The following is a 20,043-nucleotide window of genomic DNA, read 5'->3' on the forward strand; positions in this document are numbered from 1 at the left end:
CGCCTCGCTAACGGCCCTAATCACTCCTGGTCAGTGTGCTGGCCACAAAGGCATGTGGACAGAGAGAAAGAGGAGCCAGGCCCTTTGTGTGTTTGAGTGTGTGTGTGTGTGTGTGTGTGTGTGTGTGTGTGTGTGTGTGTGTGTGTGTGTGTGCGTGTGTGTGGCCCCATGCGAGCCAGACATTGCATGTGTGTACAGCAACAACTCTAGACTAATGTGATGGGTCCAAGCCTCCCCAGGTACACGCACCCCTACCCCACAAACACACAACTCCTCTGTCCCAGGAGTGTGAGCTTGGCCTCCACCACACCTGCAGCCTGCATGGGGAATTGGAGCCTGGCAGTCTCCCACAATCCCTGTGATTCCCAAATGACTGGCTGACTGACTGCTGGAGAGGGAATTGTGTCCTGCTCCCATATATATATATATATATATATATATATATATATATATATATATATATATATATATATATATACATAACTGAATAAACAAGCTGTTCTCAGACGAAATAACGTCCCAGAACACTGTTTGAAACTAGAAAGGTGGCCACATATAAACACAATCAGTTTCTTTATTCAGTTTATTCAGTCATGAAAACGAAGAGAATTTATTTATTATGTTGAGGCATAAAAAAATAAATCACTCTTCTGATTAAAATGTCTTGCCCAAAACCACACAGTGCACCTTTAATATAATGATTCAATCCATTACGGACGTATGCGTCCTTCCACCACTACATTTAAAGGAAAAAAGGAAAGGAAAAGATTCAGATGACCAATTTTGTGTCTACTTTTTGTGAATAAAATGCATGTTGAGCTCAGGTGTGAGCTTTTTCAAGATTTTGTTTAAAGCTACCAAAAAAAAAGACCCAGAAAAAGTACCAGTCTTACATGAGCTATTTAAGTGTCGTTGTTGTTATTAATGGGGGTAACCCCCTTCTTCACAAAAAACACTGCCACAAGTGAGTTGTCTCTCGCTCGTGTCCCCTGGGACTCGGAGTGGAATGGGAGGGATTCGTGCGCTGTGCTGACAGATGGGTCCTTGTTCCTGTCTTTTTCTTCATCTCTATCTGCCTCTCCCCTCTTTTCGCTAAAACACAGACACACTCACACACACCGAGACTGCCCGAATACAATAGGCATTAAAGCTCTACACACATGCTCCCTGGACCGCTCCTGAAAGCTGAGCCCCTTGTAGTGATCATAAAAGATGGAGGGAGCGTGGTCGGATTTGCGAGAGGGGCTTGGCGTGGCGAGGAGGTGGGGGCGATTGTGGCACAGGGTGGTGAGACTGGAAATACAAGTTTGATTATGACCGCCTTTTGGAGATAACATTTTTATCTGTAGCACATATGAGGGGTTTAAAAAGTTTATCCTGTGCACGTACACTTTATCTGAGCCATCTCCATTTTATCGCCATGCTTTACAGCTTTATGTGTTCGGAACTCCCAGGGCTCAGTTCTCTCCATTTGCTGCTCACTGAGGCTGAATATGGTTACATAGCAGACTTTCCTGAGGGAGAGACTGACAGCCCTACTGACTCTGCTGCACACTGGGGAACATCAGTGGTCTAACACACACACACACGGGCACACAGACAGTCGTGAATCATGGACTTTTAACCCTATCCTCAGTCAAATCTCTTCATGATATCTGGCTCTTCCACATTTGGTTCATTTTTCACTGTGAAGAAGATATTTTAGATGTTGAAGCATGTAAAAGTCAAACCTCAAGCCAAAATAAATCAGTCCTCTATGCACGCTTCATCAGGAGGGTCAAACCAGGTACATATTAGGGCCCCTCCCAAAAAATTTTGGAACATGAGCAACTATACCATTTTTTCACTTTTTTTTTTTTTTAGATGATCACAAACCTGCTAAACATTCCTACAGGCAAGGCAGCCCGTCTGTCATTTTTATTTGAATCGTTACGATATCCGTCACGTTTTAATGCGCTGGGAATAGTTGTAATAGAAAACAACAATACCACAGTGAAAGAACTGCTGTAATAGGATGGATACATTTTTTTTCAGCATCACAATGCAAAATGACTCTTTTCACTGTCATAATTTGAGCCATTCAGTCCAATAATATTGTGAAAGTCTAGAAGAGTGGCACGATTCAGTTGTTTTAACGCCATTAAAGTCGGCTGGTCGCTAAACTGGAAGTTAGCCGGTTCTGTCAGTAATCCAGGTATTTTCATAGCCAGGAAGTCAAGCTTTTTGGCTTCAAAACACCACTGAGCAGCTTTCATAGGAGTGAACGGTGCTCCACCTCCAACACTGTGTCCAGTAATAAAACTTCCTTGGATAGATGCATCTCAAATTCCTTCCTTATTTAAGCACCACCACTGGATGTTGATAACACGCAATCATTTTGTGCGGCAAAATTGGGACGTTCACCTAGGTCTTACGAGAAAGTTGACCTGGGTGTAAATGCAGAGTTTACACTTTACCATTGCACACAAAAGCCTGATCTTAGCAGGTTTAATATAGATTTTTGACCAGTGGAAATATGTGGAGGTTTTATATTGACAGAGTTTTCAATGAAAACTATACAACTCCCGTATAAGTATTATATTGTGCACCGCTGCTGCTTCATTGTTGTATGTGTTGATGATCACTGGCCTTATAACATGGGTTAATGTCATTGTGACAACACTGAGGTTGTTAAGGTATCAATTTAGGTCTTAAATGTACTTGGGTTTTGTTTTTTTGTTTTTTTAAATCTTATTTATATATATATATTTTTTTAATCTACTTATACAAACTCTGGAAATAAAAAGGTTTGGGTTTTATATGTTTTTATTTGGTGTCAGATTATTAATAGCAAGAACTTTCCCCATGGGTCCCAAAAGAGTCTAGAATCACCACTGCCTCTATGTGTAAATCAAATTATATTAATCATGGAGATTACTGCTTGAATGGAAGTTAAAAACTGCCAATTTCCACTGTGCCACCTGCAGCCAGAACCTTACATCTTTGCGCATGAACACACAAGACACATGATAGCTGCAGACTCAAAGAAGAAAAAGGCATGTGTGTGATTTAAAGCCCCCAGGACAAGTGGACAATTACCTCCTTGTGTAGGAATATAATCCCATGTTTGACGTCTAACCAGTTTATGTATGTTTTGGAAAATGGTTCACCATATCCATACAACTATGATGTCAACAGCTTTGGCTTCTCCAGCTCACAAAGTGAGTTTTTTTGATAAGATCTAGCAGCATTTCATCCAGGCAATATGAGCAGATTGTTTGCAGCTTATTCGTCTTCCTTTAGGCTAATGGATTTGGAAGACATTCCAATCTTGCCGAAATGTAGCTACAGAATGGGAATCAGGCCTGAGGGCAATTCTCACTAAGTGGGGAGAGAGCCATTAAACAAAGGTGCCTGTGGTTTCATATTCAGGATACTTTACAACCTCCGTCCCAGGACATCAACAGTGTTTTTGGGTGTGCTGTTAGAGGGGGGCAGAAGAAGGGGGAGGAGGATCCATCTGCCACGCTGCCGGTCCTCAGGGAGACGGGCATATCCCAGGGGTGTTTTGGAGAGAGGGGGCTGAAAGGATTACACCCAACCACTAATCAACGACGGTAATCTGTGGGCCCCCGTACAAAATCCCCTCCGATCCAAACAACAATTTGGGACAGAAGATAAAACCTCAGTGTACAGGGACGTCGAAGTGATGTTGGACAACCTGACAAATCCAAGGACAAATACAGGTGATTTTTAATTGGGAGAATCGACTGTGGAGGTGTGATTGGCAAGGAGCCACGGTGTCTCTGTGATCAGGTGCAAGTGTCCCACAAGTGGCCTAGTCTGATTCCCAGTGTGACCATTATGCAAATATGGCAACTAGACAAGCCTGCAACATAAATTAGTCTAACGGATAAAAGCACTTCTCTAATCAAATCAGATTGCAGGAGGATTTTCTTGCATTTTGGTTGTATATCACCCGGAATAGGAAAAATATTTGTAAAATTCTAAGATTATTTAATGAGTGTTTAAGTAGACAACCCACTTTATACTTTTTTTGCGGACAGAAAACTGGAAATACTGCTTATCTGCCTTAAAGATGAACTTCAAAAAGCTTATTTCAAGGTGAGCCGGGCTGAGCAGTTTTCCCTGAGCCTTTCATAGACTTTGGCACAGCAGGAACCCACACAAGGTGCAGCTGCTGGGCCGTTGTCTCGGCAGGTCTCCCCATCCGGTGAAAGAATAGCGGGGAATCAAGTTGCCACTAGTTTCATGGTCCCTTGTCAGTATGGTTTTGATGTCTGGGGCCTGGGTGGGGTCTGGATCGGGTAGTGGTGGCTTTAAAGCTCCGCAGGACTATAGAAGAAGCTGCCTAATGATGGTGCCAGTCCTCCAGGGCATAGGGAACTGGAGCATCCCGGCCTGCATCTCCTCTACCTCCTGCAGTATGCCCATTGGCTAGGCAGCCTCTAAGCTCCCGATCCCCATAGCCTCATTGTTTAGTGGGCCCGGCACTGTCAATATTAAGCCTGGCTAATGTGATCTAGAGGCAGCTGGAGCAGCCCCGATTATTACCATGACACAGCCGACTGAGGGGTGTAATATCATTAAAAATAAATCAGGTGGTTTGGAGATTTGCTGTAGCAGGGGGAGAGACTTTGAATGGCATTAGGTGGGAGAACTGCCATAATTTCATTAGTCAGTTGGGGCACCTCGGAGGATCTGTTGAAACATTTCCTTTAGGTTGGAGTAATTGAGTTTGCTTTCACAACATTGCTCACAAAATGAAAGACGGGGGAAATTATTCCACGCTGGTAATTTTTCAAATGAAGTGTCCCATAATTTTCAAAAATGAATTTCAGACATGTCGGGAACCATGCAGACACCTGAATATTACGAGAGGATAATATTTCAGTTGTCCTAATTAGATCCCGTATAATCTATTTGAAGGCAGACATAAAGGATACTCCTGTTGTTATTATTAGCCTGTTGTAGTGGATTATTGTCGCAAAAACGATGGGGAAAACGTGAGGCGCTGCTAATCTTCTTAAACTGAGCTGTCTGCTCGGCAGACTCATCAGCAATCAGCTGCCAAGTGAATAGGCTGCAGGCTGACAGAATCTATTAACATTTCAGAATAAAATAGTAAGAAAGCTTTTCTACATCGGACCTTTGTTGTGTTTAATACTCGGATGACTTTGTCGGGAGGTCTTCCCCCCACCCACCCCTCCTCATTCTGCGTGTTCGATCCGCTATTAAAAAGCGCCAGAAGTGCCGTTGGTCTCCCAGCGAGGGTCTTATGTCGCCATTGTTTTGACGCTCGAGCCACATAAACGGTGATTTCAAGGCCCATTGAGCGCGCGATGGATTGTGGCCCAAAATCCGCTAACAAGTGCAGAGCATTGATTATTGGAGGAGAGGCTACGGTGACACCAAGAGCCGTAAATCCTTATCTTTTCCGATCATCACAGTGATTTTAAATTCAGCAATCATTCAGCTCAAATAATTTAAAGACGTATTATTATTATTATTATTATTATTATTATTATTATTATTATTATTATTACTACTACTAAAAGTTTCAAAAGTTTCAGTTCTGTTTTTAAGTCACAGGTTCCCTGACAAAAACCTTCTTTTTATATATATATATATTTTTTTTTCTAAACGAGTTGAAGCCCAAAACTTTATGGGGTCATGTCCTCCTGTGATGTAACAGTGACATCTGGTGGCGCCCTTTGGAACCATCGCCTGCATTTGGCTGTGTGGCTGAACTGCACACAGGGCATGATACACATACTGTATATCATGTTACATAAATTAAAGCATGTGAGTGTTATCAGCTACATGACTCATCATATGGGAGAGAAAAAAAGTCCAGAGTCAGGTCAGTGTCAGTGTTTTACTGTCGTGGTGGTTTTGGTTGCAGGTGTAATCTTTTAATCAATTTATAAATTGCTGGGTAATTTAATCTATAAGCAATGCGTATCATATCCTATGAGATCATCATATGTTTGTAAAGTCTTTGTCCACTTTTCTATTTTTCTTTGTTACAATGCATATTCCAGCTGAACCAATGTTGTTGTTTTTTGATATCTTTCATTTTATTGAAGAAGTAGTAGTTTCTCAACCCATGAAGGAACACTTAGACTTTCCTATATAATTTTGGAGATATTTGGAGATGCATGTTTTTTTTTATCAGAACGGATTAGGATTAGTATGAGAAATTATAATCCATAACTCAAGTTTTGAGGAAAAATATAATTGAATAAAAAGATATTTGCCTCTGAAATGTAGTGGAGTAGCTGTATAGAATAACTTAAAATAGAGAAAGTGAGAAACAAACTACAATACCATGATACATTATTGTGCTTAAGTACAGCACTTCAGTAAACATATCCACATTCCACCACTGGTATATAAAAAGTGATGTGTTATATTACCTACAAGTGAGAAATAAAAACATTTTTAAAAGTTTAGCTAAGTAATCATATCATGTGCAAAATCTACTGGAAGAATGATGTAAAAGTACTCATCATGCAGCAGAGAGTATTACTATAATAATAGTATGATTATATAAACTAATTCATAAATTGATTACAGTGTAAACGGCACAGTAGTGTTGGGGCTTTTTTTCTAAAGTTGGACTTTATAAATCTTATTTGATAAAATGATCATAGACTGTATTCTAATCTTAATCTTCAGAGTAATCAAAATAACTAAAGATGACAAATGAATGAGTAAAAAGTATAATTTAACTCTGAAATGTAGGGAAGTAGAACTATAGAACAGCATAAAATGAAAATATTTGGTTTAATCAAAGGGGCTCTGGGGAACTTCGGTTTTGTGTTGAAAGCCAGTCGATAGATTATGTCAGCAGACTCGTGGATAAGGACATGTGAAAACAAAATGGTAAGAAATAGAGTAAGCTATATAATTTGTATTTGTATTCTTTAGAAGTTTCGAATTGCGACATCTTGATCCATCCTTATGTGTTATAACAATCGGCCAGTGGCAACTTTTGCTGATTTTGTCCAGCACAACTTCTGGTAACGTACGTAATTGAGATTAAAATAAGATAAACACAAGAACATTGCTGCACACAATATCAATGTGTGCACATATATGGGCTCACCGCTCAAAGCAATGTATTCTGTATGAATCAATGACAGTCAGGTCTTCACACAATAAAACACACAGCACAGGGTCTAAACTGACTTTAATCCCAGTGAACTGTTTCACACATTGTGTCCTGTCTGTCCTCTGGTTCTGAGCGTTTAGTATCGGTGTCAGCGCCTCCGCAGGAATCAGGAGGAGAATATCTGGTGGGCAGAGACAAAGAGAACATGTCTTTATTTTAGAACAGCCTATTATTAGCTGCAGCATGGGACTGCAGGTTATGAATGAGGCACAGTATTTATGACACATCTTATAACACATCTTCACAAACATAAGATGATGTAATTTGGGCTAGAATATGTGTATTGTGCTCGACAAAGGAACCCTTCACATTTCTGCTTTGCTCGCCCACACACACACACACACACACACACACACACACACACACATGCATGTCTGACCCAAATAAAATCATGTGCTTGGAGTCATACAGAGGCGCCTGCTTCTTTCTATATCCACCCCCCTCTTTATTCCACACTCCACTTTTCATCTCTGCTCCTCCTACGCCTTGCTTCACAAATTCACTCACAAGCTTCTCCGTACCTACATCCACCTCTGCCTCGTCCACCTGCCGGTCCCTGAGCATCATCAGCTTCATCAACCTGCTTCTCCCCGCAGCCCCCACCTCCACAGGCTACGCACAGCTGAGACACTTTGCTTGGTATCTCCTCTCGGCAGCCGCAGCAGCAGCTGTTCTCAGACATCTGACACTAACTTCTGGCTGTCCAGGACATCACGAATGGCTCCTAAAAGAGAACCCTCCATTAAGAAGTCTCCTTCACCAGTGAGTCAGCCCAGACTGGGTCCTCCGTACCCCTGCCTCCCTACGACTCCTGCGGCTCCAAAATCAGCTCCGGAGCAGAAACCAAGGATGCTGCGCCCCTCGGATACACCGTTTGACCCCAGTACTTTGGAGGTTAGTGGAGTCACTACTTCTTACGACAAAGCTAATGTGTGGCATTCAGAAATTAGGGTGAAGTTTACAAACCTTATGTGATTAATCTGTCTTACTTCATGAATAGTTTTTGTCAATTTGTTGCATAAAACTAGTGTTTGGTGCTAATAAGATATCAACATCGATCTGGAATATAACAGAATGTAAAGGAAAGAAATGGGGCACTGAAAGCGAGGCTGTCAGTCAGTCAGCGGCCTCCTTAGGGACAAAGAGGCTGTTTCTTGTCACAGCATGTGCTATTTCTTCCATCAGGAAGGTCCCACAAATGAATGAACCCATCTCTTTCTGGCCTACACACATAGATTATGTGATCATTTCAAGAAGCAAAATGAACAAAATCTGAGTCAAATCTCATAGAGAGGACATAGCTTTTTCCACCTTATAAAAAATTTAGAGAGCTTTGACCTGACCCATTTCTCAAAACTTAAAACTGGCTCCACAGAGAATAGACCTCCACAGAGTCCGATGATTTGGATGACAGCTTGTGAGACAAAAGTTAGAGCAAAGCTAAGTCATTAATGAACCTTTTGATCAATGACAAGATTGCATCACTACTGACAGTTGATTAAGCCTCAGTACTCAATATAAGGTAACAAACCTGAGGCACACCGTTGATTCATCATGTCACAGATACAGTACAGCAATTTTTGACTTGGTTGTGTCCTCAAACGTTAAGGCTACAAGAGTTTGAGGTTTTATAGAAAATGTGTGATTATTTTATACTCTTTCCAACCGCAAATGCTGTACTCCATTATTGACAATATTCTGCATCAAGTATTTATGGAGAGTAGCATGTTATGGCAGAGGAGCTGGTGCTGCAGAGTCTGTTTGGAATCATAGTTCCATTTTTCAGCTTCCTCTGACTTTGTCAGAGCTCAATAGGGAATTTGGTCTGCATCTTCTGTAATATATTCAAAGGAACAAATAATGCTACTGGATTTCAAATCACACCATTTCTTCAACACTCTGTGAGAAAATGATTGTGCATTTTGCTCAGAGTATAGGTCGGAGGTCAGAGTATTGGATCATATGGATAGAAGATGTTCATGGAAGTTATAGAAGTCAGCCAGCTCATTTAAAACTCTGATCAGGCATTCATGTGAGATATCCTGAATACTGACTGAAATAAAAAAGAAATTTCATTGATTCATTCAGTAAATATAATACATCAGTTAATATAGTGATTTAGTAAAAAAAGATAAGTAATGATAATGTGTTTTATTTATATAACACCTTTAAAAATAAGCATTCAAGCCAGAAAAGGATGCCTTGTCTAAGGGGAAGACGAAAACACACAATGCAAAACACAAAATGTTAAAATGACTGATTAAAAGTAAAAGGCATAATGGTGATAAAACAGGCAAAATCAGAAATAAAGAGATTAATAAAAGAATAAAATCAATAAATGATGATATGAAGATGAAATCAGAAGGTACCTTGATCAATGGAAACATGCTAACATTACATAAGTCCACACCATTAAAGTGTTCTCGTGTCAAAGGCAGGCATAGGCCAATTACACAAAACACTTTGATGTAAAGAAACGTTAAAAAAACTCAGTATTTCAGACTACACTGATGCCCACATTAGGATTTGTCCTAACGTGCTTTGGCTTTGTTGGTGCTTTAGCTTTGCTGCCATCCTCATGTGTCACACTGTGTGTCCTGCATGATTTTATAGAATGAGCCTGTCCCATTTAGCTTGCGCGGATATGTGGGCCATGTTAAGAGATCCGCTTCTGCTCACAGTGGGACCACAGACAAGACAGGGGGGTCAGAGCTCCCGCTGAGCGCAGACTGCACTCTAGCCAGGCTGTTAAGAGACATGGCATGAGTCCATGGTCTCACAGGCCTGTATTAATCCATCGTTCCTGCACGGCCAGACACACACATCCTTAATGCAAAGCCTAGCAAAGTCATTCACTACAGTCATGTGTTTATTTATGCAAGTGGAGTCAAGACTACCAAAGGCAAACACACAGCACAAAGACACAAACATCCTTTTAAACATCTTAAAATGTGTGTATTAATCACAACACTACATACAGTAGGACCCACTGACTCGATGATTACATTGTAAGGTTAAGTGCAGGCTGCTTAAATGCACCTTATATTAAAGATCCCCCTCCGAACATGTATTGTGACATAAAATCCTGTGCTTGGAATAATAGTTTATGTCAGAAAAAATCTTAATTTTCCTTGTTGAGCAGGTCAAATATATCAAGATGCAAATATGACCAATATGACACAATATGTGTAAAGCTTCAGCTACAAATCTCTAGAGCAGGGGTGCTCAAACTGTTACGATCGCAGGGCTATAAACTGAAAAAGAGGGCCACAGTCCAAGAGCAATCACCTATCATACAGTATTGAGTTGTAAAGATGTCTAATGTTATTTGGGTCCCAACTTCACTTAATTGACTTCAACTACATTAGGAATATTAGGATATGGGCTGCATATTGATACGCAACAAAAGTCAAATAAAAGTGTCACATTATTTTCAGGGACCACAAATATTAAAATTACAATACAAAAATGTAGACATGTCACAGAATAAACCATGAAAATGAAACACGAAAAGATCACAATATCCCTAATAACTTATTTTGGGTGGTGTACTTCCTGTGCAGCATTATCTTGGTCTTCCCTGCTCAGGTTGTGAAAAAAATATTAATAATTAGAGCTATTTTACCTTACATAAATAAAACAGCATTAACATATTTTTTTTTTGGCTGTAATTTTTTACTTATTCTTTTTTTCTTCTCTTTTTTTCAAGCTAGAAACATCTGGCATGCATATTGAACCTCACTGGGCCAACTTTGGTCCACAGGCCTCACTTTGGACAGCCCTGCTCTAGAGAAACTAGACTCTGGTCAATTATGCATGTGTGTTGTAGGCTTCAAATTTCTCACTGACACTTGTTGTGATATAAAACCATGCTTGTAGGCACATGCCTCAAAATCAGATTTAAGGTGAGCAGAACAGCTTGGGGGGATGGGGGGGGTCGGGGGCTTTGTGTATTCAAATCCATTAAAAATTGATATATGGGCAGACTGGTCAGAATAAGTGAATTAAATTCGGCTCTTGAATTCAGATTAAAGTAACTTATTCCGTTTAAGGACAGTTAAAGGACTTCTAAGGTATATAAGTCATGTAGCGTAAATCACAAACCGTGCCTGGGTGCTCATTCCTATATATGGAGCGTGGCCGTTGTACGTCGTACGTGCTAGACGTCATGACGCACGCCCGCTCTGGTTTTCTCACCCTGCCCTTCTCTGGGAGCCGTCACACATTCTTTGGCTTGCCGACGCCTCGGACACACCTCAGCCAACACAGCTATGGTGGGTTTTCTTTTTGTTCCACTCCACTGAACTAGCCCTGTTCACGTTTTTGTTTATGCGAATTATTGTTTCAAGATTCTCATTTAGCTTCCCGGGGGCGTTAATTAGAGTTTAATATCTGAATTGGCTCTGTGGTCGCTAGCGGAAGTGCAACTTTTGAGAAGCTAACGTTAGCTTACACGAAAAATAAAGTTAACGCCAATATAACCTTACTAATGATTCCAAAGTACCCGTGAGTACACCAGTAATTGCTGTAAGTGTTGTAGTTGGGTAATGTCTCGCTTGAGTTGATCTAACAAACTGAAAGAATGTGTTTTAAAGCGCTTGATGTTAGCCCAAGTTAGCTGTACACTGCGCTGCAAAGGGAACCATTTTCATGTCGCTTAATTTCTCTTTGAACAGTCTGAATTCACGGAAGATCAAATCCTTGGTGAGTTTTGATTTTGTGTTGTGACATTTTCCAGATCTCGCTTGATGTGCATGCTTTCCTTTTTGCTTGGTTGAGAAGACACTTTGCCCTGTATCTCCACTATCACCCTGCTCTGTGCTCGCCTCCTGTCATAGCAGTCGTGGTTGTAGGCTAGGTTTTCTTCCTTATTTCCGTACTGTTTCACCACTTTCCACTTGCAACTGCTTGTCCTTTCCAGATTGAATTTAACGTGGATCAAATTCATGGTAAGTCAGTGAAGTGGGGATCGTCTTAGCACAAAAAAAAAAAAAAAAAAAAACAACTGATGGCTATCTCCCGAGTGTTTAGGGTGTGATCTGCATGTTGGTTTTGGAGTAACCTAAACTGTAATAAATGTGAATGAGAGTCGCTTTGCACTGTTGTTTGGTACGTCCAAATCAGTCACATGTTGCATATACAACGTTATAGTACTTACCAGCTTTGACCGTGTGTTTCAGTGTTCTTGTAACGTTATGTGGTCAATCATGCATTAGCAGTATTTACCCGTCCTCATAAGACAGTGGCCATTCCTGGATGTGTCCGTTTCGCCATAAACTTTGCCTGTTATCTTCCAAGCTGTCCATCTCCACGAGTGTGCCCTTTTTTGGTGCTGGATACAGTGGTGGATAGTTTGTGTGCTAGGGCTGGTTTGTCTAATCGTCGTTGACATAATAGGCTGTAGCTTCTCTCACTCTCCTCCTACTTTCCTCCACTCCTCTAATACCAAATATGGTGTTGGGAAAAAGTGCTCACAGGCTACAAGGGAAGAGGCGCATTCCTCAGAACAGGAAAAACTCCACAACAGTGCCTGAGCTTTTTTTGGGAATAGCCTTGTCCCACAACATTGGGAACATGCTGCTGCCCGGATATTGTGTAACCCAACTCCACTTCTCCCTGATAACAAGGTCTCAGCTAAGCTTTGTTTGGCTGTTGATCCTAACAACTACAATGGTTGATGTTAGATCAAAGCTACATTAATCAACCTTTTGATCAATGACAAGCTTGCATCATTGCTGACAGTTGATTAAACCTCAATACTCAATATATGGTAATGTGAGTACCTTAGAAAGCCCAGGTAGCTGACAGTTGTATTGACTTTTCAGCCGTGCTGTAAAATATTGATGTCAAAGTGGTGTTGGCAATCCGTAGGGATGTCAGATTAAGCATTTTAAAGTTTTTCATTAAAAAAAAAGTTTTAAGTTATTGTGTTAGAGATGACATTAACCTGTTACAGACAAGTCACACAACAGTATAAGTTGAGTCAAATTTGATTTTTTTATTTCATTTGTTTGATGCTTTGGCAGGCAATGGACTGAATATCATATCTGAATATAACAATTATTACCCGTTTTTGAGTTTTCTCAGTTTACAGCCTCCTGACAGTTGCAATAGCAAATTAAAAAATAGTTGATTCGTTACATTTTTGGTGTTTATCAAGTGCAATTACTGAACATGTTGTTAGTTGTGGCATTTCACTCAAGATTTGGTTTTCCAAGCATCAAGATCGAGGGCAACTTTGGAATAGTTTGAGGGTCAAAAATACTCCCATTACTGTAATGTAATTGTTTAATACAAGTTAACTGTAAATAAACTTATCATGTTGACTTTTAGGTCACTTCAGTGAGTGTTGGCTATTTAAAGATTTTTATCTGTTGTTGATGTTGAGTAGAAAATCTGATTACTTCTGTTTAGACATACAGTCTTCAGGATGGCCCCATTTTCTTTAAGATAATCCATCTCTTTAAAAAGCTATATTATCCTTATCTTCAGAGTTTTAAAAACATTCTTTAAAACTTACTTTTTTCACATGCTGTAGCATGCATAGTTACTACTACACTTGACACACCTTTCCCTGTAGTTCCAATATATTTGATACTAGTGTTGTCATAACTACCAAAATATCATTACATATCAATTCTGAACATTTGAAAAAGTTTTAATACTCAATTCCACAGTATCAGTACCTGTACCAGCTGAGCTTTCTCGCGCTCTCTTCTCTCCCACAGCAAGTTGACACATGCACTGCTACAGTGGCCGTGTAGACCTGCCTCCTTCCGCTCTGACTATGCTCAGAAGCAAATGAATTTAGATACTGTTGTCCATGTCATGCTTAACACAACACAGTACACACACCTTGTTAGATTTATCTTTAAATAAAAGTCTAAATTTTATGCCCTCATAGTGTGTCTGTTTTTCCTGTGGGATTAAACCTGGTAAGAATATCACTAGTTTTTATGTTTTGTATCAAAATTAGAAGTTCCACTGTCATGACAACACTATTTGATACTTTTGGACACTTAATCCATAAGTGTTTGCATGTTCAAACTACAACAGGGATGACAGAGCATGTAGTGTTGCACTGATGAAGTTTCTTAACCATGTTTTTTGTTGATTTGTTGTAGAAAAGTCCAAGACTAACCAGATGACTCGCACACAAAGTATTTTCTGAATTGGGGAACTTAGCAGGATGTTTGCAGTGTTGACCACAGATTACAGAGAGCAAACTGTTTTTAGTGATTGCGTCCACTACCATGCAAATATATTAAGGTTAGGCCGATGTAAAAAACTCAAAACCATTTTGGTATCAAGTCAATTCATGTTTGAACTGCTAGTACTAGATTTACCCATTGGTGTTGCACATGACTCAGTGGCTTCCTTTCATTAGGTCTTACTGTGAAAAATTACTTTTTATTTTTTCCACAACATCTTGCAGCTAAAAATGTCAGTTCAGTCTGTTGACGTAGAGGCAAACAGGTTGACAGGTCGTTCTCATGACCAGATCAGCAAAACCGGAAGCCAACCGACCCCTAAATTGTAAATAGTAATGACACATTGATTTAAAACATTTGCATTTCAGCTTCACTTAGAGTGGCTTTCAAGATCTACCTGGGTTCGTCATTCTGGTGCTTTGTGCGCTGCCTGCTCAGATAACCGCTTAATTACTTGTCCTGATCTGTGCCTTCTGTAGTATGTTCTCATTTTCTTTCCCATCTGTCTTGCTCTGTTTCATCTTTTGTCATTTCACTTCTTATCTCCATATCATTCCTCCATACATGTCTGCTTGTCTCTTCACCTCTGCTATAATACATACCGGTTCTGTAATTCGTCATGTGTTTGTGTATCCTGCAGAGTTTAAGGAGGCATTCCTGCTGTTCGACAGGACAGGAGATGGGAAGATCAGCTTCAGCCAGTGTGGGGATGTCATGCGTGCCCTGGGACAGAACCCTGTCAACGCTGAGGTGCTCAAAGTCCTTGGTAACCCCAAGGCTGAGGGTGAGAGCAGAACTGGGAGATATGTCTTTTATGTACATAAAACATGTAATTGTACTGAAAAACACCTAATCGCTCCTAATCTTTCAGTGGTAATGTATTGCCCACAGACTTGCCTCCTATAATTTGTTTTTATTGTTTTGCAGAGATGAACCACAAGATGCTAGACTTTGAGCAGTTCCTGCCCATGTTCCAGGCCATCGCTAAAAATAAAGATCAGGGCTCCATGGAGGATTTTGTGGAGGGATTGCGTGTCTTCGACAAGGAGGGCAACGGCACAGTAATGGGAGCAGAGCTTCGTCACGTCCTCACCACATTAGGCAAGTTCCATTTTTATCACCCGTGAATGAACATATCTGGATAGGTGGACTAATTTTGGGTTGATTTCTTTTATACACACCAATGATATTTTTCACTGCCAGCAGAGTACTGTAATCACCACAATGGACAATATCAGTGCTAAACTAGTTTACTGAAAACTTGATGCGCATGTTTGTAAATTCATTCGGCACCGTGAGGTATCTATTTTATGATTATTATCATCAGAATTTCCTGTATTATTCATTTTTCTGTATGTGTGAAATCCTTTTTTTCCCTTTTCCTTCAAAACATATTGATAAATTCATCCATGTAATGTGAAAATGTTCCATTCACAGGTGAGAAAATGACAGAGGAGGAAGTGGAGACGCTCTTGGCGGGCCATGAAGATGCAAATGGCTGCATCAATTATGAAGGTAAGAGCAAAGAAGAAAAAAGAACAAAATGGGATACTTGCTTTTATCAGGCTGATGGTGTGTGACAATGGTGTTGCCATAAACCTGCAAAGTACTCAATTTAACCATCATACCCAGGAAACCATGGTCATGAATTACAGGGTGTGTTCTGTTTTTATTTATGTGTGAAGAGTTCAGTTCTTTAGGGATGTGACAAATCTGAAGCTGAGATTGAAGCAGGAAAACAAATGTCCAAGTTCTCAAGTTGTGGGCATGCAAATACTGTGAAAAAAGACACTTCTCCCGTCAAACTAACCTGCTCCTCGTCTCAAAACCTGAGATTTGTCTGTCAGTCTGTCTGTTTTTGTCGCCTGACTGCATGCTACATGGTGCGTTTAGGGGCTACTCGTAAAAGTACGAACAATCCCATTCACGTCCCATCTTTCAAAGATTTTGCTGCATAAGTTAATATGTAGACAGATTTTAGGTCTCCTATTTATTTTGTTTTCTAATTTAATTTGTCAAATTAATTCATGAAAATGAAAATGAACCCTAAGGGTTTCAGTAAACCCTTAGATTTGCAGAATCATTGCACCCCTAAAGTCAGAGTTACCTAAAGGCAGTTATTGAAAGCCCCCCTTAACTGCTAAACTTCATTTAGTCTTGCAATGAGATGGGTGTCTATTTACGTTACTGTCTGTCTATTACGTGTTCTTTACACTTGTGGACTGCTTTAAAAAGGGCCATGTATAAATGTCAACTGCTGACTGTGTGTTAACTGTTCTTCCTCCGCAGCATTTGTCCGCCACATCATGTCGGGCTGAGGGCCGGTACGGGCGTTGGGTATACAATGAGATGGCACCTCCAGGCTTTCCTGATTTTAGTTGTGAAATAATCCACTCCCATTAGGCCACCGTAACACTAATCAACTGTAGTGGTGTCCTTCTAATTGGCAAACAGGATCAATGTGCTGTTGCAAAGTAGATTTGACCCGTAGGTGCCTGTGGGAAAGCCTAGCGGTTCCTCTCATCTTTAGTCCTGAGGCTTTGACCCATGTTTAGCCTCCCTGCTGTTCTGTCTCTCTCCTGCAGCCCTCTGTCTTGGCCCCTGGCTGCAGCATGCCCCTCTGCATGTGTCTGAGACTACCCTCAGTTTCTGAGGGGATATGGTGGACACACGGGGAAGTGACTGGTCTTATTCAGAGAAAGTCTGGTGGCCACTGAATTATCTGATGGGTGTGGAGGTCACAAGCCGGCTCTTCTAGTCTCATTTGCATGTCATTGGTGCTATTGAAATAAGCTTTTTTCTTCTGTTGGTGTTAGAGGTGTTGCTCTTTTGATAGAGAGATAAAACAGTTTCTTACATTGTAGACATGTTTCACATTCAAGCACAACCACCAGCTTTGGGAGAGTGGACCAGTCTCTTTTTCTACTAACCAGAGAATTGCAATGAGTTGCTCTTGTGCTGATTTTTTTTCTCCTCTGTACTGGTGGGAGCTGAATTTTCAGCTAGCCACTCTCTGACTGGACTCTAGCTCCCCTTGATCTTCTCCCCTTTTCTCTGCTTCTCAACTAGAGGAAAGCAAACAGCGAGGATGGCTTCTCTAACCAGCTCTTCTTGGATTGTAGAAATGGTCAAATGCTTTGGCGTAATAAGAGATAGAGATGATTGCCTCACCTCTTTCTCTCATACCCTCCTAAATCCTTCTTTTGCCTGTGGATGAGCAGAATATAGGGGATCTGCCTCCAAATGCAGCGCCTCCCACCCAGCCTTATCAAAGCTGGATGAGGAAGGGGGAGCCTTGATGCCACACGCTGCAGTTGGAGGGGGTCTCTGCCAAGATCTCAACCATGACTCCAACATCTGTCTCTTTCTCGCCTTTTTTACAGAACTCGTCAGGATGGTGATGAACGGGTGAAGACGAAGTGCATCCCGCTGTTTTTTTATCCTGTCACACATACCCTCTTTTTGCAGTTAGCTTCTACAGTCCCCCTTTAGCCTTTTCCATGGATTAGTTCCACCTTTAATTTAATAAGTGCCTTTACATTCCTAAAAGAAACACAAATGGCTCTGGCTATTGCTGTCGGGTCCATTCACACATATGACCAACTTGTATGCATTCAGGAGTCTTACATTGTGCTTGCATAGTTTGCAATAACATTCCAAGATGCAGCACTTAAGATGACACAAATTGATAATGAAATACTGTAACTATTGATAGCAGTGTATTAAAGTTGGATGGGACATTAATATATATACGTAAAATCTGTCTGCGACTTACTGTATCATTGGCTAAGACGTGCTTTGGCTGAAGAACTTGTTCCTCCTCAGATTCTGCAGATAAGCAGTATAGTCAAAGCCATACCGTCATAAGGTAGAAAGAGACATTTCAAATGGGTTCCCATTGTTTTAATTCACCCCAATTTTGTTGCTAAATAAATGTGTTTCCTGAAAAAATGTCTTGGTCTTAATGGGTTCTACATGAAGCATCTGTTTTTTTCCACACAAGGACACAAGAGGGCAGTGTTGCTGCTTGAATCCTGTGTGTTAGAAAGCCAGCTAAAACTGTCAAAATATGTAGTGCATAATGCAAGAGGAATATCTTGAGCTGTTCTTCATGCTGTCATGAGCCAAAGAAGAATTTAATCATGAGTCTATGTTTTGGCACTAGTCAGAATGATCCATTATTGGCTATTAAAGACATTGTCTTGTTTGGTTTCTCCTGATGGATTGCAAACTCAAATTTTTGCCTAAAAATATTTTATACTTGGCTGCATGTGGTCAATTTTTCAAGAGATTATTTGGTGACAAAGCACCATGATATGAGCAGTAGAAGGCTGTTTGGTGGCTTCCTGACCTTTTCTTCATTTTCTTCACAAGCAGCCACAACTATTTCCCCTCATTAGGCACCACAGCTAGTGGAGTGTGGAGCCTATGTGTGTGTGGGGTAAGGTTCAGGAGGGTGTCATAGTCCACTGCTGAATAGGTTGTCCACTAATTACTTGGTGTGTGTGTGTATGTGTGTGGTCGATGGAAGTCAAGGCTATTGATTATTTTAATCCTCCTATTTGTGAGTCTGTGATCCTCGTGGCTCTGCATTCGACAGGGGAATCACTAATGGGCCTCAGCGCAGCCTGTCTCAGACCTCTCCCCGTCCAATTAACTTTCAACTGGAATCTGCCAGGAGAGAGAGCCGGGGGCTGGGCCCAGGCATGGCGCGGCTACATCCCTCTTTCTCCGCTCAGGAACAACAGATTCTCCAAATCCTTTAAGTCTAGAAAGCCATCCGCTCTCTGCTCTAATTAGATACTATCCCTTTTTGCCAATAATCTAAGATTCATTCTTTTTAACATGGAGATGATGTCTCTCTTTGGTTTAGGAAATGCTAAAGTACCTTTATGGGAAAGAATGGAAAAAAACAATAGACATCTCTGTTCTTAGGGTAATAGTGAGCTAGTTAAGTGGAAAACTTGAATTTTCTGATTTTTCTCCACCTATCCCATTTAACTATACTTGATATTAGCACACAGATAAATAAACACCCTAATATGTTTGATTTACAGAAAATTATTGACAGAAAGAAACAAATTTGATTGTTATTACTCAGAAGTTTCATTTCATGCAAAAACAAAAATGCAAACATTCCAAAGGTTACAACTTATGTGATCATCTGCTCCTTTCATTCATCTTGTATGATATTAAAGGTGCACTATGTAGGTTTTTGGAAAAAACTGTAAATAAATAAACTCTGCTGCTACTCTACTGCTTTACTTAGTTTGTATTTGGCGGACCCTGCCACCCTTTTCCTTCATTTTCCTCTGAGGAAAGGTTGTTCATGCAGGTATGTAAATGATATTGAACATTTCTGAGTTTTTATTATCAATATTTTAGATACTACCTTTCCAAATTTTTTTTCCAAACTGCATAGTGACCCTTTGGGTTTACAGGCTGTTACTTATACAAAACAAAGTATTTGAAGTCCTCTCAGTCCCTGAAAAATCGATAGGCCAGGTTTAACTGTTTTCAGACATTTTACAGAGCAAACAATTTGTTGATTAGTCATGAAAATAATCTAAGAAACATTGGTAATGAAAATATTCATCAGTGGGTGTCTTAATCAAATAAAGGAGGTGGTTATGTTTGGTATTCTATTTCACATAA

The 20,043-nt window shown here is 40.4% G+C and overlaps 1 protein-coding gene and 1 long non-coding RNA gene across 5 annotated transcripts; one reads left to right on the forward strand and one right to left on the reverse strand.

Annotated features, from left to right (window-relative positions):
* Positions 1–7,178: 7,178 nt before the first annotated feature.
* Positions 7,179–14,073, reverse strand: LOC119022900. The gene is made up of 3 exons (XR_005076110.1): positions 12,404–14,073; positions 7,699–7,901; positions 7,179–7,298 (listed from the first exon to the last, which is right to left on the reverse strand). It is a non-coding gene; the product is annotated as an uncharacterized LOC119022900 (long non-coding RNA).
* Positions 7,880–18,341, forward strand: zgc:153867 (uncharacterized protein LOC337226 homolog). 4 transcript variants are annotated; one of them, XM_037104330.1, is made up of 7 exons: positions 11,323–11,451; positions 11,854–11,881; positions 15,029–15,172; positions 15,316–15,489; positions 15,826–15,903; positions 16,678–16,712; positions 17,772–18,341. In XM_037104330.1, the coding sequence occupies exons 1-6, from the start codon at positions 11,449–11,451 to the stop codon at positions 16,704–16,706; spliced, it is 456 nt and encodes a 151-aa protein (XP_036960225.1). In that variant the 5' UTR covers positions 11,323–11,448; the 3' UTR covers positions 16,707–16,712; positions 17,772–18,341. The 4 variants fall into 4 exon arrangements, with proteins under 4 accessions (XP_036960226.1, XP_036960223.1, XP_036960225.1 ...); XM_037104331.1 differs by lacking the exons at positions 11,323–11,451; positions 16,678–16,712 and adding an exon at positions 7,880–8,071; XM_037104328.1 differs by lacking the exons at positions 11,323–11,451; positions 11,854–11,881; positions 16,678–16,712 and adding exons at positions 7,895–8,071; positions 12,099–12,126.
* Positions 18,342–20,043: the final 1,702 nt, after the last annotated feature.

The sequence above is a fragment of the Acanthopagrus latus genome, chromosome 7, assembly GCF_904848185.1.
Source record: "Acanthopagrus latus isolate v.2019 chromosome 7, fAcaLat1.1, whole genome shotgun sequence".
Lineage (NCBI taxonomy): Eukaryota > Metazoa > Chordata > Actinopteri > Spariformes > Sparidae > Acanthopagrus > Acanthopagrus latus.

Excerpts from the sequence above, each read along its gene's own strand:
- zgc:153867 (XM_037104331.1), top strand. The coding sequence starts at position 7,895 with ATGGCTCCTAAAAGAGAACCCTCCATTAAGAAGTCTCCTTCACCAGTG. Across the intron at positions 8,072-11,853 it reads TTGACCCCAGTACTTTGGAG|TCTGAATTCACGGAAGATCA; the intron begins GTTAGTGGAGTC and ends CTCTTTGAACAG. Across the intron at positions 15,490-15,825 it reads TCACGTCCTCACCACATTAG|GTGAGAAAATGACAGAGGAG; the intron begins GCAAGTTCCATT and ends TTCCATTCACAG.